This window comes from Camellia sinensis, chromosome 6 (genome assembly GCF_055761805.1).
Source record: "Camellia sinensis isolate YWXY chromosome 6, ASM5576180v1, whole genome shotgun sequence".
NCBI lineage: Eukaryota > Viridiplantae > Streptophyta > Magnoliopsida > Ericales > Theaceae > Camellia > Camellia sinensis.
In genome coordinates, this window is record NC_138966.1 from 136,343,069 (window position 1) to 136,370,315 (window position 27,247).

The 27,247-nt window shown below is 35.7% G+C and overlaps 2 protein-coding genes across 3 annotated transcripts; both read left to right on the top strand.

Moving 5' to 3' along the window:
* The first annotated feature begins 719 nt into the window (after positions 1-719).
* On the top strand, positions 720-4,063 carry LOC114290996 (Tetratricopeptide repeat (TPR)-like superfamily protein). Its single transcript, XM_082872635.1, has one exon. The coding sequence runs from the start codon at positions 801-803 to the stop codon at positions 3,069-3,071; it is 2,271 nt and encodes a 756-aa protein (XP_082728761.1). The 5' UTR covers positions 720-800; the 3' UTR covers positions 3,072-4,063.
* A 9,716-nt stretch (positions 4,064-13,779) lies between these two features.
* Positions 13,780-27,001, top strand: ATSPS4F (Sucrose-phosphate synthase family protein). 2 transcript variants are annotated; one of them, XM_028234993.2, is made up of 14 exons: positions 13,780-14,326; positions 18,966-19,055; positions 21,465-21,691; positions 21,995-22,058; positions 22,264-22,463; positions 22,814-23,294; positions 24,026-24,157; positions 24,283-24,414; positions 24,509-24,685; positions 24,919-24,972; positions 25,084-25,146; positions 25,357-26,193; positions 26,335-26,462; positions 26,609-27,001. In XM_028234993.2, exons 1-14 carry the CDS (start codon positions 14,066-14,068, stop codon positions 26,880-26,882), a joined length of 3,120 nt encoding a protein of 1,039 aa, XP_028090794.2. In that variant the 5' UTR covers positions 13,780-14,065; the 3' UTR covers positions 26,883-27,001. The 2 variants fall into 2 exon arrangements, with proteins under 2 accessions (XP_028090794.2, XP_028090807.2); XM_028235006.2 differs by lacking the exons at positions 24,026-24,157; positions 24,283-24,414.
* Positions 27,002-27,247: the final 246 nt, after the last annotated feature.

Genomic DNA, 27,247 nt, shown 5'->3' on the forward strand with positions numbered 1-27,247 from the left:
CTATTAACTACCTCATTTTCCTTCCCTTCGCAGTTGAGCCCTAAATTTTCCTAACCAATTGTAGCTTGAGGTTCATTTAGAAATTTTATGCTTATTCTTCTTCTTTTTTTTTCTTGAGTTTATGTATCTGGTTCAGATCTTATCTTGTGTATATGTGTGTGTATATATATATATATATATGGTCACGGTTGGAAATTTATATTTTTACTTAAAAAGTCAAAAAGTCACTATAACAAGTTAACCTATTATCTCTACTTTTACATCTCTTCTTATAAAAAATCAGGTGAGTGTGCCTTAAAGTGATAATATTATAAATAAAAATAAATTCGGCATTAAAAAAAGTGTTCAAAAAAAACTTTATTAAAATTTAAAATTTAAAGTTTAAAATAGGAGCGCAAAGAAATGGAGTCCAATAAAATTTAATCATAAAAATAACATAGCAAATTAGCAATTAAGGCCAAGTTTGAAAAATCTCAAAAAAGTCAAAAAGTTAAAAAATTACTCAAAAAGTTAAAAAGTTATCACTATTCACCAAAAGTCAACAATTACAGCTGTACAATTCTCAATACTAATTTTTCCCTACACATTAATTTATACAAATTTTTAAAACATATTTTTCCATAAAAAGTCAAAAAATTAACCCAAACATTCATATTTTCAATCTCAACTTTTTAGTCTAAAAATATAAAAAGTACACTTATTTAGAACAGCTCAAACAATCCTTAAAAGTTTGAAAACAAAAACACAAAATGGAAACCTTCCTGAGCCCTTCACCACGCACTGCTGTGCGTTGCTGAGTGATGTTACTACGATCACCTCTACGCCTCCACACCTTCCTCGTCCGCCCATTCACCACCGCCGCCAATCTTCTTTTTCCACCATCACACCACCACCACACCGCCACCCTTCAAAACCTCCACCTTCTCTGCACTCTCGGCCACCTCGAACAAGCCTTCTCTCTCTTCTACTCACTCGACCTACCTCCTTCCCAACAAACCTATGCCACTCTCTTCCACGCCTGTGCCACCCACAACTCCCTCCGCCGCGGCCGAGCTCTCCATCACCACATGCTTACCCACAACCCCAACTACCATTTTAACCTTCATCTCACGAACCATCTTCTCAACATGTACGCTAAATGCGGCGATTTGGACTATGCCCATCAATTGTTCGACGAAATGCCTCGCAGAAATATTGTTTCTTGGACCTCTCTTGTTTCGGGTTATGCCCAATTTGGTAGAGCTAACGAGAGCTTCAGTCTATTTGCTAGTATGTTAGCTCATTGCCACCCGAATGAATTTGCTTATGCGAGCGTGATCACTTCTTGTGGAATCGAATGTGGCCGGCAGGTACATGCTCTTGCCTTGAAAACCTCGTTTGATCGTTACATTTACGTAGCGAATGCTCTTATTAAAATGTATTCGAACGGTTGTGATTATGGTGTTTATGATGATGATTATAAAGATGAGGCTTGGATGGTGTTCAGGGATATGAAGTTTCGCAATCTAGTTACCTGGAATTCAATGATTGCAGGGTTTTCGATTCGCGGATTGGAGGACCGAGCTATGGGTTTTTTCTCATTGATGCACTGTGAGGACGTTGGGTTTGATCGCGCCACGCTCCTCAGTGTCTTATCTTCCTTGTGTCGAAATAGAAATAGCAGCAGCAGAAGCGATGCTGCTTTAGGTCTCCAGTGTTGTTTCCAATTGCACTGTCTAGTGATCAAGACTGGGTTTTTAATGGAAATTGGAGTGGCAACAGCTATCGTAAAAGCTTATTCAGACCTAGGTGGAGCAGTTGATGATTGTTACAATATCTTTTTGGAGACCAGTGGTAGTCGAGATATTGTTTCGTGGACCGGTATCATAGCAACATTCGCAGAAAGGGACCCAGAAAAGGGCTTCTTTCTTTTCTGTCAGTTGCTTCAAGAGGGTTTAGCTGCAGACTCTTATGCATTCTCGGCTGTACTAAAAGCTTGTGCAGGACTTGTGACTCAGCGGTCTGCCTTGGCTGTCCATTCACAAGTAATCAAAGCTGGGTTTGAAGATTATGTAGTGGTTGCGAATGCCTTAATTCATGCCTATGCTAGGTGTAGCTCAATTGGCTCAGCCAAGCAAGTGTTTGATGAGACAGAGTTCCAGGACACGGTTTCTTGGAATACAATGTTGAAGGCTTACGCCTTGCATGGTCAGGCCAAAGAAGCAATCAAGTTATTTGGGGAAATGAATGTCCACCCTGATGCCACCACATTTGTTGCCCTCCTCTCAGCTTGCAGCCATGCCGGAATGGTAGAAGAAGGTTCTAGAATCTTCGACACTATGTCCGAAAAATATGGTATTGTTCCTCAACTTGATCACTTTGCTTGCATGGTTGATATTCTTGGACGTGCTGGTCGTGTTCTTGAAGCCGAGAAAATTATAAGCGAAATGCCAATGGTGCCGGATTCTGTTGTGTGGAGTGCTTTCCTTGGAGCATGCAGGAAACACGGTGAAACCAATTTGGCGAACTTAGCAGCAACAAAACTGAAGGAATTGGATCCCGAAAACTCATTAGGCTATGTATTAATGTCAAATATATACTGCTCAGCTGGTATTTTTACTGAAGCAGGGCTTATAAGGAGGGAGATGAAAGGGCTTGGAGTACAAAAAGAGCCCGGTTTGAGCTGGATTGAAGTTGGGAGTCAAGTCCATGAGTTTGCCTCTGGTGGTCAAAAGCACCCTCAGGGAGAGGCAATACGTGCCAGTCTCGAACAGCTAGTTGGGAGGTTGAAAGGTTTGGGTTATGTACCTGAAACAAGGTTGGTCTTGCAGGACGTGGAAGAGGAGCAAAAAGAGGAGCAATTGTATTACCATAGTGAGAAGCTTGCTTTGGTGTTTGCTTTAATGAATGCAGTTAGCTTACAGTGCAGCAGGGGTGTTATTCAGATTGTGAAGAACATTCGTATTTGTGTTGACTGCCATAACTTTATGAAAGTTGCATCAGGACTAGTTCAAAGGGAGATTGTGGTGAGAGATTCAAACCGTTTCCACCATTTTAAAGACAGAGTATGCTCTTGCAATGACTATTGGTAACCTCCCAACATCACTCAGCGTAACCTGATTTACGTCTCTTTCTATCCTCCTTGCTGAAAAGTTTTCATGAAAGTGGATGAAATTGAGCCATCTTCAAGTTTCTACCTTTGAGTAACTTCCAATCCGTCCCCAAATTTTGTGGGTTATTTTTGTGGCAGGTTTGATGCCAAACATTGAGGTTTTCCTCAACATTAGCACCCTCACTACTCCTGGAGATTAACAAAATCAGAAATAAAAACTGATTAGCAGTTTCATATGGTTATTGAATGTGATAGTTAGGCATTCGTGGAAAAGGGAAAAACATGAGTGTTCACACCAGCTCAGGTGTACGTTTTGTTAATAGAATAGTAGATGAGATAAATATATATGTGTATATATATATATATAAAAGCTTTAGAGTTTGGGTTGGAAGTGGCTGAATCAGAGGAGCCTGAATGACAGCAAGCCTACTGAGTTCCAGGGGTCAGGCTGAGGCAGCCCACGGGGCCTGCATGGCGTAGCAGCCAAAGGACCTAAAAGGTGGGATTGGGTTGATATTGTGTTCAACAAAGGAGAACCGCGCAAGACACATGCATTGCTTCTCAAAGCACACTGACATGGTTATTCTCTTGGAGATGAGAACTCGAGTTATGCAGTTACCAAGTAAGATGCTCTGCTCATTTCAATTCTTGTTGACTCACATTAGCCTGTGCTTTATGACCAACTCCAAAGAGGCATTGATTTGATGAGATTTAATCTAATGGCTTCCAAGGATTTGAATCCGATTCTTTCTTTCGGCAAACTCGATGCATTCAGTGGCTTTATATATGTATATATATATATATATATGCTTGCTTTAGATTTTTGGCCTTCCACAGTATTTACCAGAAAACTAACATCATGTTGTGCCATCTTGATTGAGAAATTATTGTCTAAGTTGTTAAACATTTCTTGTTTGCAAAAATGGGGTATCCAGCTCCTGCAGCTTATAATAATTGTTGTAATTTAGTCTCTGGTATGCTAGTAAGGAAAAAAACCAATAACTGTCCCAAGTTCCTCATGTTTTGGGTGGAACTTGGAGTCTGCACAAGAGCTTGAATTTTTTTTTTTTTGGGTGTGTTTTTTAGTATGAGAGCTAAAAATTCAGAGGGTTGTTTTTGGGTGATAGTGCCTTTATAATAAGATTCTTTTTATTTATTTTTGCCGTTATAAGTCTCCCGCTCACTATGCACAACCCGATTATCAACACAATCATAGTGACTAAATTTAATTTTCAAAATTTAAGTCTTATATTGGATTTGCTGTATCACGTGCTGCTTCTTGTTTTGTTATTGTGTGATATATCTAAAGAGCATCACCTCCAATGACAACTTTTCAAGGCACTCCCCGCAAGTAAGAGCATCAAGTCTTCATAAACCATGCATTGCTTTTATCTCAATAGAAGGATTACTCCATCCATATGTATATATATATATATATTCAGTGACAGAGTCAAAAAATTAAATCAGAGGGGCACTTATTAATTACAATATTGAAAATTTTTACAAAAATATTTCACATAAATTTTTGCGATTGACTTCAAGAAATTTAAATATATATATATTTGTAACTAGTATATTATGGATAATATAAAAAAAAGTTATGGATATAAGTTTTAAAATAAATTATATAATGATAAAGTATTTTTTTATACAAAATTTCAGTAAAAATTCAATATAATAGTAATACTACGTCATTATTGACATATGATATCACCAATCAATAGTAAAGAAACACAGAGAGAATGAACCCCACATGTCAAATATAACTAACAATTCAATAAATTTCATATCTTCATTGAGATTAATTATAATTGCATGTTAAAAATGATGGACATCACCATTGTATTGAAATTTTCATAGATAATAATATGATTTATCGTAATATTTTTATTTTCAATAATAAAAAAAAAACCATTATTGTTCTCATAATTTAAAAAAATGTCATTGATATTTCACTCTAAATAATATTTTATAATTTTTTTTATTTAAAATGTTTTCTTTATATTTGTAAAAAAAAATTATTCCAAAATCCGGGCACGTGACCCCCCCGGACCAGGTGTGGCTCTGCCACTGTATATATTAGAAGTTATGGCACACTCAATGTATGTGTAGAAATGAGAGGCGATTGTAACTTATAACTATTTTTCTAAAATTAATACATAGATATTTGTAGATGGAGGGGGAATTTTTTTGAAGAAATCAAAATTGAACATAAAAAAACCTGGACAGTTGCATAGAAGCTATTTGAATATGAGAAAATAAGCAAACATAGTTTCAAATGAGATCCACACCAACAGGGCTGTTTCCATATATATATTATCTATGCATTCATCCATATACGTGTATATAAATTTACATTTATATATAAAACTTAGTTAAGTGACTGGAATGTCAAAAAAATGCATGCAAGTGGCATATAATTCTTGGGAAGGTTGGAGGTGGGAAAAGTTGGATGGCCACAAATTTGATAAGAGAGAGTCTTTTAATTAAACCAATTGGATATTCCTTGAAATATCCATTGGGATTGCATCTTGGTGTTTTTCAACTAATTCCCCCCACCTCCATTGCCTCCAATGCTCTACTACTAATAATATCCACTTGATCCCTTTGTTCTTCTGATGTGATGTAACCTTCCCAACCCTCCATGTCCATACACTAGACCTATCTCTCTTTTCTTTTCTGTTTTTTAGGTTTGGAAATACAGATAATGTTACTCCTAAAATAATGTTAGGATGACGAAAATCTTGAAGGGAAGGTAATCCCATTACTAATAATGACATTACTAGTAATAATGAAGTTCATGTATCGATGTTATTGAAGGGTTTTGTTTTGTTAGGATAGTCAATGTGAAAATAATAAAATTTTAAATATTCGAGTCTAAGAAAATTGGATTCCTACTTAGTTTGAAAATATAATATTTGTTGCATGATGAGAAAGGAGACCCGTTAAGTGACAAGAATAGTGGAACAGATAAGAATTTAAGAAGCTTTTTCGATTTACCCTATTCTGGCAAAATTTAAACACCCAACCCAAATACTCTCTCATACCACTTGCCACTAAAAGACCTTGGCACCTCTCTTTTTTTCAATATTTCTTTTTGTTTTTTCTCCTTCTCACCTTAAATTTTTTTTTTCTCTCTATCTTTCCTAAGATTCTTTTCTTCCTTCTTTTCCAAAACAAACCTTTTGCCAAAATGCATAAATTATTTTTGTTTTTTATTGGCCAATCCTAGTCACCCAAGTGGATTATTCTTGTGAACCCATTAATTGCCCCTATTCTAGGTATCTGATTCCACAAATATATTTAATTAAATCATTTTTTTTTTTTGAGAACCCAAAAATTGTTTTTAACTGGAAAAATTATTTAATATTTTCAAAATATCACGTATCTGTACTCTTTAACTAATTATCATTCAATACACCCTCATATTTTTTAATCACTCAACATAATATTTTATTTATCTATTTTTTCTATCCATCATAATACTATAAAATATCAGAGATCCATAATTCGAAATTACTGAAAAATTACCTTTAACTGTTAGATTGCGATGGACATGTCGGCACATGCCTTCTAGCTATAGCTAATAATCCAGTGTTTGGACGTACACATTACTTTTGTCACATTGATCAAGAATATCTATTTAATTTCTGGTCTATTTACAGAATGGAATGATCAAAACCAATCAATGAACTTAATAGGACCTGTCTTAAGCAATTTCATTGGAAGTTTTACTTCGACCGACAACTATTTGCTTTATATTATTAGCCTTCATATTAAATTTTATGCAATGTGTACTATTATACATCTCTAATTACGATTTTTATAATATTTAATTATAATCTATTATAATTTTAATTATGATTTATTGTAATGTTGATTATGAAATTATTTTAGTTGTGATCCAAAAATTCCTTAGTTATGCCTATGTGGTGTTTAGTTATAACTCATATATATATATATATATATATATATATATATATTAAATTATGATTCCTATAGGTTTGAGTTATAACCTTTTGTGATAATCAAATTCACAAATGTTATAACTTGTATATGGTACCATAGCATTATCCTTTCTTTTATATTTTATTTTGTGGGTCTCACTTTGAGCTAATAATAATGATATGAACTATTCATTTTTAAAATTTTGTAATTAAGATCATCTGATTTCATCAGATATTGATGAATATATGAACAAATCACATTTTATTTTATAAAATGGACAATTTATATTCAAACTTATAGTTTTGGTCTATTGTAAAGAGCAAAATATAATTTGATTATGTGTCTAGTGATGTTCAATTAAACTGATTTCTTGCACAACTCGTCTTTACTGCTAAGTTTATGAAATGAACGGTTCAAAATTATTGTTATGGTCCAGGATGAAGTCCACAAATTAAAATATAAAAGATAATGGTACGAAGAGATGTGCTATTTCCATATTTTTTTGGCACATCCCATATCCAAATATACACACCATATCTTATTTGGCCACATTTTTTACAAATGATGAATAAATGTCAATTACATTTTACAGATTAATTAGTTGTTTTGGATCACACCAAAGTACAAGTTATTACTATTTTTTTTTTTTTTTTTTTTTTTTGATCGGCAAAGAGAAATCTTTATTGATGAAAGTATACAAGAAGGATACAAGACATCAATAAAGAGGAGCTATAAGCTTACTGAAGCTCGAAGCTCCAAAATGAAAGAGCAGAACAACAGCACAAAAGGGAACAAAAAGACTCAACAGCCTGCAAAACAATGCAGGACACAGATGAAGCCAACCCATCAGCCTAGCTCATCTGGACAGCAAGGAAGTAAGGTGTGGGCACCCAGAACTGAGCCATAGCAGATTCGATGCCGGGAAAGAATTAGATGAAACCCTGTTTTGCTTCCATTAGAACAACCATACTGCATGGCATATAACTTCAATGTTGCACAGAGGCAAACCAGAACTACTCCTCTGGCCTTATATCAGAATTTCCATTAGAACTACTCCTCTGGCCTTATTCCAGAATTTCCACCCAACAGAGCATCATGCATACCCAAGCCTGCTGAAGTTCATTCAACATACCAGACAGCATAATAACAGGTCACAGACGCATTCCTGGCAGACAGCCTGTCCACAAACCAGGAGCCTAAACCCACACTGACATACCCTTCACATACCGCCCACAGACCCACCCAAGCACCTTCTGATTTGACTTAAATTGCAGATGAAGTCCTACACTGTAAAGCAGAAATCTGGAAAGTAAGGTTTTACCCAAAAGGCAATCCGAAGCTTGATTACCTCACAAAGATCTTCCAGATTCGGGGTGATTGCACTGAACACACACTCATTTCTGCACTTCCAAGTGGACCACATTACAACCATCGGAATTACTCCCCAAATCTTCCTTTCTAATTTCCTCAACTTCCCTCCTGCCCACCACCAGAGAAGGGTCTCCACCGAGCCAGGAATAACAGCTTGGGTATCCCACCATCTCAGCATTTCTGCCCAGATTTTCCACACAAAGGGGCACCAAATTAGTACATGGTTCACTGATTCACTTTCACTGCCACAGAACACACACGTTGTAGAGGCTCCCTGATCAAGCACACCCAAACGCTGTAAATACTCCTTGGTCTTTACTCTCCCCTTCCATGCAAACCAACAGAAAACCTGCACCTTGGGAGGGATAAGCTTTAGCCATATCAGTTTTGTTATGCTCAAGGTATCACCTGCAGAAGCCAGAAAGGACTTGTACAGATCTGCCACAGTTAGGACTCCAGAAGAAGAAGCTAGCCAGACAGACTGGTCAGGACAACCAGGACGCAGGTCAGGGGCTTCAAGCAGTGTATTTAGGAGCCTAGCCAGATCCAGCTTCTCCCAATCATACAACTCCCTCCTAAAAGCCAGAGCCCAACCCCCTGCTCTGATTTTCTTATCAACCAAAATGCTCAAGGTCTCCTTCTTTTCCAAAGACAGCCTGAATAGAGTAGGAAATTCATCCTTCAAACACCCAGAACGACGCCAATTATCGGCCCAAAAGCTTATCCTCTGCCCATCCCCTACCTTCAACTGAAAATTGTTCAAGTAATGCTCCTTAAAGCTAGTGCACTGATCAGCAGCAGAGATGATCCCCCTCCAAATTGGTGAGAATTTATTTGACGGAGTGAGTGATGGAATCCAATCACCCACCCCCATCTTATATTTACTGCATATAACACGTTTCCACAACGCATCCTTCTCACAAGCAAACCTCCACCACCATTTGATTAACAGACACTTATTCACATTTCTCAAATTCCTGATACCCAACCCTCCTTGGTCCATACCTTTAGACAAATCCTCCCAATTAATCATGTGGATTTTCCTAACCTGTTCGGATCCACCCCATAAAAAGGTAGCTTGGAGCCTGTCCAACTCTGAAGCAACTCCTTCAGGCAACTTAAACAACGATAAATAAAACACTGGCAAGGCTGAGGTTACTGTTTTAACAAGTATGAGCCTCCCCGCAAAAGACAACATCTTCCTCTTCCAACCAGCCAACTTACTTTTAACCTTATCCACAACTGGTTTCCAAGTGGCCTTCTTTCTTGGATTAGCTCCGAGAGGTAGCCCTAAGTAAGTGAGTGGTAATTTTTTAACCTTACAATTCAACACTGCAGCCATTTCATTCATCCTAGCCGAAGAGACACCCACACCACATACCACACTCTTATGGAAATTTATTTTAAGACCAGACAGAATTTCGAAACATCTTAGCACCCTTTTCAACTTTCTCACCTCTTCCACCTCAGCTTCACAAAATAGGAGTGAATCATCTGCGAACTGTAAGTGAGACAATAAGACTCCCTTAGATCCTACCTTCACCCCTTTAATAAGATTTAGCTCACAAGCTCTACTCAACAACAAGTGGAGACCCTCTGCAACTAGGTTAAACAAGAAAGGAGACAGTGGATCACCTTGCCTTAGACCCCTTTGAGGGCTAAACTCTTCAGTTGGGGAACCGTTGACTAGAACTGAGACTCTTGTACTTGTAATACACTCCTTCATCCAATTGACCCACTTAGCTCCAAACCCAAGCTTCTTCAACATAGAGAAAAGGAAGCCCCAATTTATGGAATCATATGCTTTTTCAAAATCCAACTGGATAAGTACTCCCTTCTTCTTTGCTTTCTTCCAACCCTCAACAACCTCATTCGCAATAAGTACACCATCTAGAATATTCCGCCCACTTAAGAACGCAGACTGGGGCTCACTAATGATAAATGGCATGACAGATTTCAATCTCTTAGCCAGCAGTTTTGCTAGGATTTTATAAGTCGAACCCACCAAGCTTATGGGTCTGTAGTCAGTTAGCCCAATTGGATTGTCCTTCTTAGGAATGAGGGTTATGAAGGAACTGTTAATGCCTTTTACCAGCTTGCCATTCCTATGAAATTCGTTCACAAAGTTAATAACCTCACCCTTCATGACATTCCAAAACTTCTGGAAGCACAGCATATTGAACCCATCGGGTCCCGGTGCTTTGTTCCCATCACACTCCATCACAGCTGATTTTATCTCTGCTTCTGTAAACTCTGCTTCAAGCAAGTCAGCCCTGGCTCTATCTAGTACTGAAGGAAAGTGACCCCCCAACACAGGTCTTGCTGCCCAACTCTCTGAGAACTGATTTTGAAAATATTCAAGCACCTTGCTCTTTACATGCCTCGGCTCTTCAAACACCACATCCCCTTCTGTAATAGAGTTTATTTCATTTCTTATTGTTCTGCATTTTGTTATGACATGAAAAAATCTTGTATTCTTATCCCCTTTCATAGTCCAGTTAAGCCTAGACTTTTGCAGCCATAACCATTCGACCATCCTACTCAATCTCCACATTTCAATTCTAGCTTCACTTCTCCTAACCTTTTCCTCCCCATCAAGGTCTCTAACCTCTGCCAGAAGATCCAAGCTGTGAAGATCTCCCTCGACAGACTTTAATTTATTCACTACATTGCCAAAAACCTCTACATTCCAACTTTTAAGGTTATTTTTTAACAACTTCAATTTCTGAGTCAGGATAAATCCAGCCCAGCCTTCCACAGCGGACTCTTGCCACTTAGACTCCCAGAAACTCTGAAAATTTTTGTGTAAAAGTTATTAGCATTATTACTATAACAATATAGTAAGAGAATTAGCATTAAAAATCCCAATTTATATTGCATTGTTGTTCCATCTTATAATAAGATATTAAAAAATGCATGAACTAAAGGGTTAAACTCGAAACTTCTAATCAAACCCCATTAATATCTCTTTATATTTGTGTGTATATGTCTTTTTTTCACAAAGTAAAAGTGTTACAATACATAAAGAGATGTACTGAAAAATTCATGTAAATAGAAACTTCAGTTAAACTCGCGTGTTGGTAAAATATTTATCCCATATAAGATTTAACACTAAGAAAAACACTAGAATTTCTAATCATTTAAAGAGGAAAAGTTACAATTCAAACTACAAAGTTTCTTTATGGTTAGTAAACAAAATGATCAAATCACCCTCACATACAAAGACAATTTATCCTATTACCTTATCCCCCTTTTCTTCTCCTAACATTTCAACAACCACCTGCTCTTACCCCTCAACCACCACCTGCTCCTACTCCTCTCCCCACATTTACCATTACCTCTCATCACCACCCTTACCAATCTTCCCCAACCCACTCACGACCATCACTTTGTGCACATGCCATTCCACATCTCATGACTCGCACCCTTACAAGAATGACTATGGCATTATTAGAATGCCATCACTATCCCTCTCAACCAACCCATCACCACAACCTAACTAGTACTACCCTTTTCCTTTGAAATTCGAGTCATGGCCAACCATGGCTCCCTCGGCCAACGCATGCATACCAAGGTCATCCAAATTGGCCAAGGTGTCAAAGATTGAAGACAACCAAAGATTTACTATTGCATATATTTTGTTTTGTCTCAATTACTTGACAATCAACTACCAACTATATTAATATAACTGTTTTATAATTTTTCTAAAAAAACTACCAACTATATTAGGGTCATAAATATATATATTTTTAAAATAGATAAGAAATAAACAATAACAATTTAAACAAACTAAAAAATAACCCAAATATTTGAAAAAGAGAGCTAAGAATGTTGTGTGACACATGAAATTGAAAGAAGGAAAAAAGGTACTTAGGTCAAGAGAATATATGTATATATATATTGTACATAAAGGTTATATGGAAGAGGGATAATGATATGGTACATTCTGAAAATGGGTGTACCATATGTAAGTTATGACATTTGTGAGTTTGATTATTATAAATATAATATAACCAAACACTACTTAAGGAATAATCAAAGAGCTCTTGGATCATAACCAAAATAATGTCATAATTAATATCACAATAAGTCATAAGTATAACCACAATGGAGTTGCAGCAGCTTAGAGGTGGCGTGGGTAGCAGCTAGGAGAGGGTGGTTGAAGCTGCAGAGGCGTGTCTTGTTCTTGCAACAGCGTCAGAGGAGTGGACTTGACAGAGGCGTTGGTGTTGTTCCCGGGGTTGGTTTAGTTAATTTAGTTTAGTTTGGGTGCAGGGTAATTCATTTAGTTTGTATTGGGTGTTTTGGTGGGTTGAATATGTGGGGATTCATGTATTTTAATTCTCTAGTTAAGTTCTTCTTAACTTTTTTGTTTAAAAAATCGAAAGGCTTAGGGGTTGGTTGTATGGTTGCGAGTAGCAGTAGTAGGGGTATTTTTATACTTCCGAATCTCTCTCGATGCATGTCATCTTCATGTACCTTTAATTTCATGCTATTAATTTTCTCTTTGCTGATCAAAAAAAAAAAAGTAAAACCACAATAAATCATAATTAAAGACTATAAAGATCGTAATCAAAGGTGCATACGTTACACATCTCAAAAGAAGTATGTACCATAGAATTTCCCACGGAAGAGTCATGATTTATAAAGAATACAAAATTTAAAAAATAAATGCACATACAACTTTTTCAAATATGCACTACAAGAGAAGAAGGGAAAAAAAAAATTAAATGAATGCAGTTAAAGAGTATGACTAGTGTTACACAAACTCACTTTTTATACTAGCCTACTAAAATATCTAAGATAATTATCTCTCTCTCATATCTTTTCTGATTATCGACTAATCATCTCTTTTACACATTATTGAATCTAAAAAATAGACTTATATATCGTTTTCATTAAAATATTGGAAGGATGAAATTACTGGACTTTCTTTTGGGTAAGTATGAAATTACTAGACTTGCAAATCAAAGATGCCAAACAAATAAATGATTCTTTTTTCATACTATATGTGTGTATGTGTGTGTAAGAAGAGAATGCAAAAAAGGGGGCATCAAATTGGACATAAGAAAAACGAAAGAATTGCAAGGGGTATAACTTTGTATGTGGAGAATAATAATAAGACGAAGAATAATAAGGATGTCTAGCTAATATACCCCATAAAAGAAAGGCACCAAAGCCACCACTCAACCCAACCAAAATTCTCGTTTTAATTTATTTTCTTTTCCCTCCCAAACACACATTAATAAATACTAATTGGACGTTGTTTTTTATTTATTTATTAGTATTGTATATACTGAAAAAAAATAAAAACAAAAACAAATAAAAAAATTAGGCCTTTAAAAAGGTGGCCAAGCTTCTCCTCTTCCAAATCGGCTTCTAACTGCAAATCCTCAAAAACATACCTCTCTCTCTCTCTCTCTCTCTCTGCGTGCCTACCTTTTCTTTTTGCACTTCTACACAGAACAGAGACTCCACCCTTTTTTCACTCAATTCATCATACATAGCCTATCATTGTTTATATACATTTTTATAAACTTTTAGATAATTTAGAAGTCATACATATTATACTCTCTCTCTCTCTCTCTCATTATCTTTTGCTTGATTGGAAGCAAGAAAAACAAAAACAAAAAAACGGAGCGAGAAGGGATAGAGATGGCGAGGAATGAATGGATAAACGGGTACTTGGAAGCGATATTGGATGCAGGAGCAGGGAGAGGAGGAGTTCATGGCAACAACAGTATTAGTAGTGGTAATGAAAAGAAAAGGTTTGAAGAGAAGTTGAGACTTGAACAGTTTGATCATGATATTGACAAAGAGAAGGGAGACAATAAGCTCATCAGTACCACCAAGTACTTTGTTGAGGAAGTTGTTAATGGCTTTGATGAGTCTGACCTCTACAGAACTTGGATCAAGGTTAGTTCTAATTATTTAGTTTAGTTTCTAACCAACTATCAAAGTAATTATATCTGTATATATATATGTGTGTGTGTGTGTGTGTGTGTAAAGATCAACACAATAATGAAATGAGAATGCCATGCACTTGAAAAAATTAGCTATAGCTTTAATGAAAAAGTCTAACAAATATAGAAATTGATCACAGAATTAAATACAATCCTCTCACATGATTTGAATCTTACTTTTTGTGAGTCTCACATATATATATGAGAAAATTGTGTCGAATTCTCTAATTAATTTTGTGCAAATAAAATAATTGAAGTTTAAAAGATACCATAGAGGGAAAGCTAGGGGCCATGGGTTTTTTAAGAATTTATACTATTTATTATTCTCTCTAATTTATGGGTAATTCTACAATATATACAAGCTTTTGAGTTTGAGTCATTTTGAGGTCATTGGAAGTTTGTCTCATCGTTAATTTTAGAGTTTCAAAATTAATTGAGATTCGCGCATATATATTGACCAAAAGATCTTATTATAAAAAATTAAATAAATAAAATTATGAGGTCCTTGTGGGCCTAAAGGCTTGGGGTCCTTCATAATGAGCATCAAACAAGGGTTCTATTGGAACCCCAAACGCTCTCATCACTCTCATCTATATGCCCCATGGTCTGTTTTGGAAGTATATACATCAGTCTATTACTTAAATAAAGACAAAACACTAATGGAAATATAAAAATATAGTTAACTGACAAAAAAAATCAGATGATAACTAAAATAGAGACCAAAATATCATCAAAGGTATCCTTTTGTTAATTTATTTATTTAGGATTAATTAAAGTATCAACTGAAGATGCGCTAGTTAAAATCTTTGAGCAAAATTGTATTAAAAATCTAAGATCAAATCCCACTTTCACCTAAGTGGATCACAGCCAATAAAAAAGCTACACGTTGCTGTGTGTATGTAGCTAATCAGGATCTCCCCCAAAAAAAATACACTTAAAGCAACAAATTTTCATTGCAATCTGATGATAAAGTATAGCTTCTAAATGTATAAAGATTTTAATTGTTTTTGAACAAGTTAGCAAAAAGGATCGTAAACGAGTCGAGTTTAACTGAGATTTAGTATATTTAGATTTATTTATTAAAATTTTAACAAACTCGATCTCGAGTTCAAACTCAATAAAAATTTAACGAATCGAGCTCAAGTCGAGTTGGCTTAAGCTTGACTTGAGCTCAAGCTGATTCACGAGCTTTAACGAGCTAAAAAATTTATAAATTCATACTTGCGTATGAGACTAAAGTTACAATTTAAACTTTTATTATACAATATATATATATATAAATATTCTAAAAAAAAAGTCAATATTTTATTAAAATAATAATATCTACTACCACTATTATATAAATGTACTATCTATAGTTAACTATTATTTATATTTATATTTTTTAAATATATAAATAACATATTTATCTTATTTTTTATACATATTTTTATATTATTTAAAATATAAATAATAAATATTAAACGAGTCAGCTAACGAGTCGAGTTTAGGAGCTAAACTTTAAAATGTTTGGACTTGTTTATTAAAAATTTAACGAGCTCGAGCTTGAGCTCGAACGCAAAAAAAAATTTAACAAACCGAATTTAAACGAGCTCTCACTACAAGAAAAAGCACAAATGGCGACTAAAATTCAGAATTTCGTCGCTGAAAGTTGACCAAATGGCGACTAAACTGGATGTAGTCGCCAAAAATGAAGCCTGTTGCCGACTAAAATGAATTAGTCGCCGAATACCAGGGTTTTAGCGACTAAACTGTTTGTTGGTCGCCGAATGTAGCAGTTTTACCGACTAAAGGTTGTTTGGTAGCCAAAAGCGACGGTTTGTGGTGACTAAAATAATTTAGTAGCCAAAAGTGATGGTTTTGGCGACTAAATTATAGGTCTTTTGCCGACTAAAAAAAGATTAGTCGCTGAAAATGAAGGTTTTTGGCTACAAAAAAAAAATTAGTAGCTAAAAACAGTGAATTGGCGACTAAATTTCAATTTAGTAGCCAAAACGGGACGTTTTTGGCAACTAAAAACAGATTTAGTCGCCAAAAGTGCTATTTTTAATTTAAACATATTTTTTTAGCGACAACAAATTAATTAGTAGCCCAAAACTCATAGAATTGGCGACTAAATAATTGATGTAGTCGCCAAAAGTGGCTTACATTTTTTTTTAATAAATAATTTATTTTTTACATAAATTATATTCAATAAAAATAATTATATTTACATATATGGTTTTGTATGAATACCGGTCAAAATAGTATATAAATAATATATATTGCATATATAGTCATGTGATGTTCAAGTGGCATAGTGAAGGGAGTATGTTGGTAAAGGTGTTGGCAGTTGGAATGGTTCACGATTTGAATATCAGAAAAACCAAAGAATTTGTTTTTTTTTTTTTAACGGAAGAACCTTTGGCGACTAAACTTTTAGTCGCCAAAAGTGTTATTTTGGGCGACAAAATAATTTAGTCGGAGATTCATGGACTATTGGTGACTAAAATATTAGTCGCTAAATGTGTGCTTTTAAAAAGTGTAATGCACCAATGGCGACTAAACAGTTGGTCGCTAAAGAGCTCTTTTTTGCCGACTAAAAAAAGTTTAGTCGCCGATACCTCTCGCGACCACGTATGCGCGACAAAAGGGGCGACTAAAAAAATTAGTCGCTGAAAGTGAAAACTCGACTTTCCGTGACTAAAAGCGGACTTTTGGCGACTAAAAATTTAGTCGCCAAAAATGATTTTTCTTGTAGTGTCTTATGAAGCTGAATTTGAAGCTCTTCACGAACGACTTTATTCATTTGTAACCCTAACCAGAGTAAGGATTCTGGACTTTTTTTTTTGCATTGATATCTAATCAGATGTTCCAAAGAAGTTAGGCTTTGCACAGATATTTTAAGCATTAACGAGGACAAACTTTCTTATTGAAGATGGAGATATTTCCTACTTTAAAGCAATAGACTAATACTGTAAAAGTTTAAAAAAAAAATCATGTTACATTGCTTTAAAAAAAATAATTCATGTTACAGATACAAGAAATTGAAGATAAAAAAACTAAGTTGTGAAAAACATAATGAACCATTCTAAGGCTAAGTTTGGCATACACAAAATAATCTATCTTTTTATCTTTTTATCTTTTTTCTACCACATCACCTCTCTATTTTTTTACACATTTTTTCGTAAAAAGATAAAAAATACACTTATTTAGGTCATCTCAAACAACCCCTAAATATACAAATACCATTCTTACGCAACGCGAGAATTGCACAATAATTATAAATTTTTAGTAACTTGAACTTTGTGCATGTTTACAACTTCTATCAAACTAATATTTGATAACTAGAAAGTCATAAAAAATATTGCTTAATTTTTTTAAATTATTTTTATGTAGTAAACTTTAATCACAAGTTTTGCCACTCTTGCACAATTCTAAAAATTAAAAAGACAATATAATAAAAAAAGGCCCTATGAACTCCCACATAAGCTACATTTTTTCCTCTATTTTATTTTATTATCTTTAAGATTGTTTTTCAAAATTATGTCAATTTTTTTTACTTTTCTAGTTTGTCTTATGTAGACAAATCTATAAAATAAAAAAATTTGAAATTTTTAATTTTTTTAAAATCCAAAATAAACAAACAAATAAATAAATAAAAAACCATTCTTTGTTTATTTTTGTTTTTTTAGACTTTTTTTGAAATTTTTAATTTTTTTAAATTTTCCAATCCATCTCATTGAGTACAATCTAGAAGAATAAATAAAAAAATGACTAAAGACAAAATAAGCCAACAAAAAAAATAAATAAATAAATAAAACAAAACAAAGCACCGAATCAAACAGGACGAAGTAGTGCATAACTTGTATACAAGTTAATTAATGCCAAGTAAAATGACAATAAACTCAAATTTTATGTACCAAAAATATATATAGATATTCCAAATTTAAGAGGACATGTGATGTAGCTCGTGAAGATTATTTGTAAAAGAGAAATCTTTATAATTAGTGTATGTGAAGAAGTATTTGTGGTGCTTATTTTAACTATTGTCAATCATAAATGTGAAAAGGAGATGTGAAGTCAAAGTGGGAAATTACTATCTGTTTGGTAATATTTACGTTTTTAATTTATGTTTATAAAAATTTTATAAATTAATTTTTATTTATTTTTAAAAAAACATAAAGTATAAATGCATTTGGTTTGAAAAAAATGTTTGAAAAATTTTAAAAATATAAACTAAAAAATATGTTTGTTCAGATCTAAAATATTTATATTTATTTTTTATTATTTATGAAAATGAGATCATACACATTATAATTAGAAAAAAAAATTATTTGAAAAAAAAAAATTGAAAAGAAAAATTTATTAGTTAAACTTTTAAATTTCTTTTTAAAAACCAACGTAAACTCATTTTTTAAGTTTACGTTTTTTCTTCAAATTTATAAATTGAGATAATTATTTATAAATAAAAAAATTATTAAATAAATTTTTATAACAATTTTTAAAATTTTTACAAATATAAAATGAAAATTGAAAATGAAAGGATTACAAACAGGCGTGTGAGTTTGATTATTTTTGTGTTTTTTGATGGTGGTGTTATGAATTGACAGGTAATAGCTACAAGGAATACTCGTGAACGCACCAACAGACTTGAGAATATGTGCTGGCGTATTTGGCATCTCGCCCGTAAAAAGAAACAGGTCGCTCTCTCTCTCTCTCTCATTCCGTGTTTGGCAATAGGTTTGTTTTCACTTTTTAGACAAAAATAGCATTAAAAGATAAAATAAATTAAAATAATTAATAAAATAAAATATCACTCTAAATTCATAATTATTTCACTTTTTTTCTCATAAATACCACATTTAACCAAAAAAAAAAATTCAATTATCTTTCCAAACATAAAATGTGAATAAAATATATTTATATTTCACCTAATTTCACACATTTTTTTCTTTTCCTTTTCTAAAATCCCTTCTCAAATCTCCAAATTAGACATGGTGTAAATGTTTACCTTTGCCTAACAGTTACTCTAAGGATCAAAAAGTAAAATCAACAAATCAATGCATGTTCATTTGCCCACACATCCCGTGGACTCAGATGCTATGTATATATATATATGGATGATGAACTTGAAGCTAGGATTCCCTATGCAATGGTATGGAAATTTGAAAACACACAAACTGTACTGCAAGTATGATCAATATATATAGCTATTTTATATCATATTAAGCACATAACTCATGTTTTGAAGCTTGGTAAAACAATTTCTATTTCCAAAAAAATTCATAGCTACACTATAATTTTCCTAAATATTTATCTTCTGCTGGCAATTATTCGAAGGACCAAAAAGTAAAATCAACAAATCAAGTCACTACAGACATTCGATTATCCATGAATAACAATGTTTCAGAACACTAATGCCCTAATGGAACACTAATGATATGGTAAGGGAAAAAAAAAAAAAAAAAAAATCGAAAACTAAGGTGCCGTTTGGTAACACTTACGTTTTCAGTTTTCTGTTTATATTTACAAAAATTTAAAAAATTCAAATAAAAACTTGTTTGGTAAAATTTTTGATTTATAAATCAGTGGTCTCAGTTTATAAATTTGGCCAAAAAATGAAAACACAAAAAATGTGTTTTCATTTTGAGTTTTCAGTTTTTTTTTTTACCACCCAACACTAGCCACCACCTGCCACCATTTTTCACCACCATCTTCCGCCACCACCACCCACCCCCACCACCACCACCACCCACCACTACCATCCACCGCCCGCCGCCACCACCACCTACTTGCCGCCACCACCCACCACTCACCACTCACTTGCCACCACCACCATCCACTACCTGCCACCACCAGCCACCCACCATCACCAGCCACCCACCATCACCAGCCACCTGCCACTCACCCTCCACTACCACCCACCACCCACTACCACCCACCACCACCACCACCCACCCGCCACCCACCTGCGACCACCACCACCACCACCACCCACTCGTTACCACCACCTACCCACCCACCCAACCACCACCACCACCGTCACCACCCGCCATCCGCCACCCACCCACCCACCACCACCGCCACCGCCACCGCCACCGCCACCCACCTGCCACCACCATCCGCCACTCGCTACCATCACCACCACCACCCACTTGTTGCCACCCGCCACCGTCACCCACCTACCCACCATCACCACCCGCCACCACCTACCACCACCCACCACTCGCCACCGCTACCCATCCACTCGCCACCACCACCCGCCCACCACCACCACCCACCACCCGCCACCACCACCCACTCGCTACCACCCACCACCACCCACCGTCACCACTTTCCACCACCGTCTTCCGCCGCCACTTGCTACCACTCGCCATTTCTCACTCTTTTTTATATTTAAAATTTTTTTTAAACATTTTGTCAATTACCAAACGCGTTTGTAGTTTATGTTTTTCTAAAAATAAACAAAAAATAAACAAAAACCAGTTTATAAAATTTTTGTAAATATAAACTGAAAACGTAAACGTTACCAAACACACCCTAAAAAATCACATCACAGTGAGTGGGACCCACTGCTAGTTCTTTAGAGCTCAATAATTAGAGCTCCAGGGCATTTTTCTATCCATGAACCGTACGGAGCCCAATGCTATTCGCACAAATTATTAAGACAGATGGCCATGCCTACTGCCACTTTAATTTTATCCTCCAGAAATGCCTCTTTTGAGATGCCAAAATCTTTCTCACAGTGAATGAACCAAAGGGTCACAAGGATCACAAAGAATGTAAGTATCCGAGTGAGAAAAAAAACAAGAAAAATAAATGCTAGAAATCAATTTCATTAACAATATTCTGTGTTTTGTCCCCTTTTGGTGGCATTAACTTGTTTACATTTTTAGATGATTCTTTTCATGAAAACCAAAGAACAACAATATGTAAACTATAATCCAGCAGCAGGTAAAACACACAAACTGATACTGCTGTTAAAAGTAAAAAAGCTCTACAAATGTTGTAATGAACAACTTTATATAATTATGTAGCTTTTCTTCATGGTCTGATATAATGTTTGGGACTTAGAAATCTGGGAGAAAAAATTGTTGTTACCTTTGCAGATAGCTTGGGATGATGAGAAAAACCTTACAAAACGACGACGAGAGCGGGAGAAAGGGCGCAAGGATGCTGCAGACGACCTTTCTGACCTTTCTGAAGGCGAAAGGGAGAAGGGTGATATCAATCAAACAGAATCTCCATCATCAGATAAGATTCCCAGAATTACCTCCGATATGCAAATCTGGTCAGACGACCACAAATCTGGGCGCCTCTACATCGTCCTAATTAGGTACTACTACATGCACAACAGTTATCAAACTGAAAACAGAAAGAAAACCCAACTTCTAGATAATCAGCATTTTCAATTTTTTTTAAAGCTATTTCTACCTCGTAAGCTAAAAGCAGAAACTATCTGACACAAATTTTGAAATAAAAAGGCTATAAGCAACTCTAAGGAGTTGCACCAAACAAGGCCTATGCTATTTTCTAGTAGGCAATACTTGTCAAATTGATTGTACAAAATATGGAACTAGAAATGAGGATGATACTAATGGGTATGAGTCTGATATGATATGTTTATCGTGTTATGTAGTCTGCATGGATTGGTGCGTGGAGAAAACATGGAACTTGGAAGAGATTCAGATACTGGTGGTCAGGTAGTTAATTAATGACAATGTAACTATGGGAAGAGAATACACAATCCACTTAGCCCTTAATTGATGCCAAGCCAATGCCATCAATGGTCTAAACTGAAAAAAGCAGCATTTAAATTAAGTCAATCTCATATTACAATTCTAATTCTAAAATGTATTATATTGTATCATATAGTATATGCTCATAATTTTGTTTATATATGTTCAGGTGAAGTATGTAGTAGAGCTTGCACGAGCACTGGCCAACATGAATGGAGTTTACCGTGTTGACCTTCTGACTAGACAAATCTCCTCATCAGATATCGACTCTAGCTATGGCGAGCCCATTGAGATGTTGTCATGCCCATCTGATGGGACAGGTAGTTGTGGTGCCTACATCATCCGCATCCCATGTGGACCTCGCGATAAGTAATTAATTACATTACATACATATTTCATTTATTTTGTTTTTAAGCTGTTTAATCCCACTAATTTAAATAAACTTGTGCAAGTTGAGTTCGAATATTCCAAAATACAATGGTCATGTTTGTTTGGGTGGACATGAGCTTGGGATTGGACTAATAGTCCAATAAAATTATTAATCCGATGTTTGGTTAAACAATTGAAGTAGGGACTAATTATTTTAAACTTGACTATTAGTTAAGATAGGATACATAATCTAACGGATTCGTAGTCCTAGGACTATTAGTCATGGGAATGCTAATCCAGTCCACCCAAACAAACATGGCCAATGTGTCTAATCGTGGCCACAACAACAGGTACATACCAAAAGAATCACTGTGGCCTCACGTACCAGAATTTGTGGATGGGGCTCTAGGCCACATTGTCAACATGGCAAGAGTTCTAGGAGAGCAAGTGGATGGCGGGAAGCCGACATGGCCTTATGTGATTCACGGTCACTATGCCGATGCAGGGGAAGTAGCAGCTCGCTTGTCAGGGGCATTGAACGTGCCTATGGTCCTAACAGGGCATTCCTTGGGACGGAACAAGTTTGAGCAATTACTTCAACAAGGGAGGCTGTCTAGGGAGGACATAAATTCAATGTACAAGATTATGAGGAGGATTGAGGCTGAAGAGTTGGCGTTGGATGCTGCGGAAATGGTGGTAACTAGCACAAGGCAAGAGATTGATGAGCAATGGGGTTTATATGATGGGTTTGATGTCAAGTTGGAGAGGAAGCTTAGGGTTAGGAGACAGCGTGGAGTGAGTTGTCTTGGCCGACACATGGCAAGGATGGTGGTACGTGTACAGTGACTTCTTGATAAACACACGAATGACAGTTAAAATCATCTTCCTGTTTGGGACCAGCTAAAAAAGGGACATTTTTTGCACAAAATGTGGCGTTTTTGTAATTTGAAAAAAAAATGCTTCTTGAAATTTTTTTGTAGATTTGTGTCAAAAAATTTACTTGTTAGATCCGTCTAGTCTAGAAGCATCTAAATTTTTTTTTTAATCCAACTTTTATTTTTTATTTTTTGGTTTATAGTAAACCTTTTAAAATATTTTTTTTTTTATTTTTTACTTTTTAAGTTCGTCTAGTTGAGACGAACCTACAAGTGTAAGGCTTTTTTTTACTTTTGTTTTTTTAAAGTTTACTAAAACCGAAACAATCCAACAAAAAAACTGTTAAAAAAGCAATTGTCAAACTCCAAATATGCATGCCAGAGATAATATATATGTACTTACAGATATCAGAACTACAGGATCATAAAACTAACGAAATAAACCTTCAAGAGAGTTTCCTGTGCAATGATAAAATCAATAGTTTAATTAAGCAAAAAAACTCACCAACATACTAGCTTAATCAAACCGATGGATCTCCCAAGGGAAGGGAAGTTGTATGTGCATTTTGTAGGGTACTCCGTGTTATGTGCATTTTTGTACTGTAAAATGGGTAGTTGGGTACTCCTTGAAATTTTTAGCTTATAAACTAAGCCTAAGTTCATAATCTGATTATTACATGGAACTAGGTTATACCACCGGGGATGGACTTCAGCTATGTCACATCACAAGATTCATTGGAAGGTGATGGAGATCTTAAGTCGTTGATTGACTTTGATAAAAACCAAAACAGAAGGCACGTACCTCCAATATGGTCCGAGGTCAGGCATCCTTTTCTTCCCCACTTGCAAATAATAGTGTCATCCTAACAAATGATCATTTTCATTTGTATAGATGTCATGTCTTAATAAATAATACCATTAACCTTTTGGGTATTTCAATGCAGATAATGCGATTTTTCATAAACCCTCACAAGCCTATGATCCTTGCATTGTCTCGTCCAGACCCTAAGAAAAATGTGACCACTTTGCTCAAGGCTTTTGGAGAATGCCGACCACTTAGAGAACTAGCAAACATGGTAAAAATAACAGTTCTCTGCAATATCTTTGTGGTATTTACATAGCTCATAATTTTGAGTAACATCTGTGGATGATTCCAAATTCTTATTGCAGACCCTAATACTTGGTAACAGAGATGACATAGAGGAGATGGCTAACAGCAGTTCAGCTGTTCTTACAACAGTACTCAAGCTCATTGACAAGTATGATCTGTATGGTCAGGTAGCATATCCCAAGCATCACAAACAGTCAGATGTCCCTGAGATCTATCGCCTGGCTGCAAAAACAAAGGTAAAATATGTACCCTGATTTAACTCTAAGCAAATTGTAAGGTCAAATTTAGGAGATGGTTCTGAGATTTTTAAGTCATCAGCTAGCCAGGTTCCAATAATTGGTGGACCCTGATGGGATAATCTATGTGAATTGTAGACCACAGTTCACCAGTGTATATTATTTAACTTGGCTTTTCATTGCAACATTAACACTGCTAATAGTCTTACTTCTGGTGGGTTTGTCTCTTGAAGGGAGTTTTCATCAACCCAGCCCTTGTTGAACCATTTGGCCTGACACTCATAGAGGTTAGTCAAAACTATATCCATCTCACTTATTGAATGGACTTGATGAGGTTGACTATCCTTGCAAAGGAAAGACTAAAAAACTTACGGCTCAAATATCTCCATATCTTGCAGGCAGCTGCTTATGGTTTACCTATTGTTGCCACAAAAAATGGTGGGCCTGTGGATATTCTCAAGGTAAAACTCATAGATAATTTAAGTCTCTTCAGTCGCTCACTGGTTGATTCTTGGGCCACAAACTAATTAATTTGGGATTTTAGTGGGTACTTGAACCTCATCTGTTGAGATTCGACCCCATGATAGCCCAAAACTATACACTAAACTTTTAAAAGGTGTCTCACAAGAAAGTAGTCAACAAATCTGATTGGGAGCTCCTTGTTCAATCAGGCACTCAACAATGGTCTTCTCATCGATCCACATGACCAGAAAGCCATAGCAGATGCCCTCCTAAAGCTTGTAGCTGATAAAAACCTCTGGGTCGAGTGCCGCAAAAATGGCCTAAAGAATATCAACCGCTTCTCATGGCCAGAACATTGCCGCAACTACCTTTCCCATGTTGAAAATTGCAGGAACCACCATCCTACATTCCGTCTTGAGATCATGCCTATGCCTGAAGAACCCATGAGCGACTCACTAAGGGATGTGGAAGACCTTTCTTTAAAATTCTCCATTGATGCAGACTTCAAGCCTAATGGAGACCTTGACGCAGCAAATAGACAAAGCAAACTCATTGAGGCCCTAACCCAAATGGCTTCCTCCAATGGCCATTCCAACATTAGTTACTGTCCAGGAAGAAGGCAGGAGCTATTTGTTATAGCCACTGATTGTTACCATAGGGATGGTGTGTGCACTGAGACCTTACCATTAGTCATCAAGAATGTGATGGAGGCTGCAGTTTCGAGCTCAAGCCAGATAGGATTTTTATTGTTGACAGGTTTAACTTTACTTGAGACAAAGGAAATATTAAAACGTAGCCATGTACGTTTGGAAGATTTCGATGCTTTAGTCTGTAACAGTGGAAGTACACTATACTATCCATGGAGGGATTCCGTAGCTGATATGGACTATGAAGCCCATATTGAGTACAGGTGGCCTGGTGAGAATGTACGATCGATGATAATGAGACTTGGCAAGGCAGAAGATGGAGAAGAGGATGATATTTTGGAGTATCCAGATGCATTTAGCTCTCGTTGCTATTCTTACATCATCAAACCAGGAGCCAAGGTAAGATTTTCTAAACCATTGTACATGATATTCGATAATTAGAAAAAAGACATCGGAGAGAGATCATAGAGCTTACTATCTAAGACACTGCATTATGGTGGTATAATCTTTCTAATCATTGCTAAAATGTGTGGTTAGCAGACTCGAAGGGTTGACAAACTGCGCCAGAAGCTGCGGATGAGAGGATTGCGATGCAATATTGTCTACACTCATGCTGCATCCAGGTTGAATGTCGTACCATTATTTGCATCAAGAGCCCAAACACTAAGGTTAGACCTTCTATTCATAATTTGCTTAATTCTGTGGGTGTGCACCATGGTTTTGTGTTGTGTAGTCTACATGCGCACGACTTAGTTGTACCACAGTAAAAAATGAGATCAGCCAATCACACCTTATGTTCCTGCATGTTATTCAGGTATCTGTCAGTGAGGTGGGGTATTGATCTTTCCAAAATGGTAGTGTTCGTTGGGGAAAGAGGGGATACAGACTATGAAGACCTGTTGGTTGGCCTTCACAAGACTGTTATTTTAAGAAATTCTGTGGAATTTGGCAGTGAGATGCTTTTGCGCAGTGAAGAAAGTTTTAAAAGGGAAGATGTAGTCCCTCAAGTTAGCCCTAGCATTGCGTTCATTGAGGGTCATGAAGCTCATGATATCTCTGCAGCTTTAAAGGCTCTACAGATCATGTGATTTTTACTTTAACACTATCACTTATGGGATGAAGGGGTCATGTTATACCTTTATAGATAATGCAGAAATAAGTACATAATTACATATATAAAGAAAATACAAATCCAATTTGATGTAAAGATTTACAAGTTTTGCATATTGACATTATCATTATATGAGGCACTCGTGAAACAATTAACTTCTCCAGCAACAATATTATTTGGCATTATAAATGTGTTCTGATCTGTGCCTAGAGATAGGTAAGTTGCCGAGTGTGGGTGAGAATATGGAACATGAGAGTGCAAAAATGTGAAAAATATAATTTTTTACACCAAATTTTTTCCTTAAATGTGAAAGACATAATTTTTCCCATAGTGATGACCTAT

Coding starts and splice junctions, on each gene's coding strand:
- LOC114290996 (XM_082872635.1), top strand. CDS start 801: ATGTTACTACGATCACCTCTACGCCTCCACACCTTCCTCGTCCGCCCA.
- ATSPS4F (XM_028234993.2), top strand. CDS start 14,066: ATGGCGAGGAATGAATGGATAAACGGGTACTTGGAAGCGATATTGGAT. Junction 22,059..22,263: donor ATTCAGATACTGGTGGTCAG/GTAGTTAATTAA, acceptor ATATATGTTCAG/GTGAAGTATGTAGTAGAGCT. Junction 22,464..22,813: donor CCATGTGGACCTCGCGATAA/GTAATTAATTAC, acceptor CCACAACAACAG/GTACATACCAAAAGAATCAC.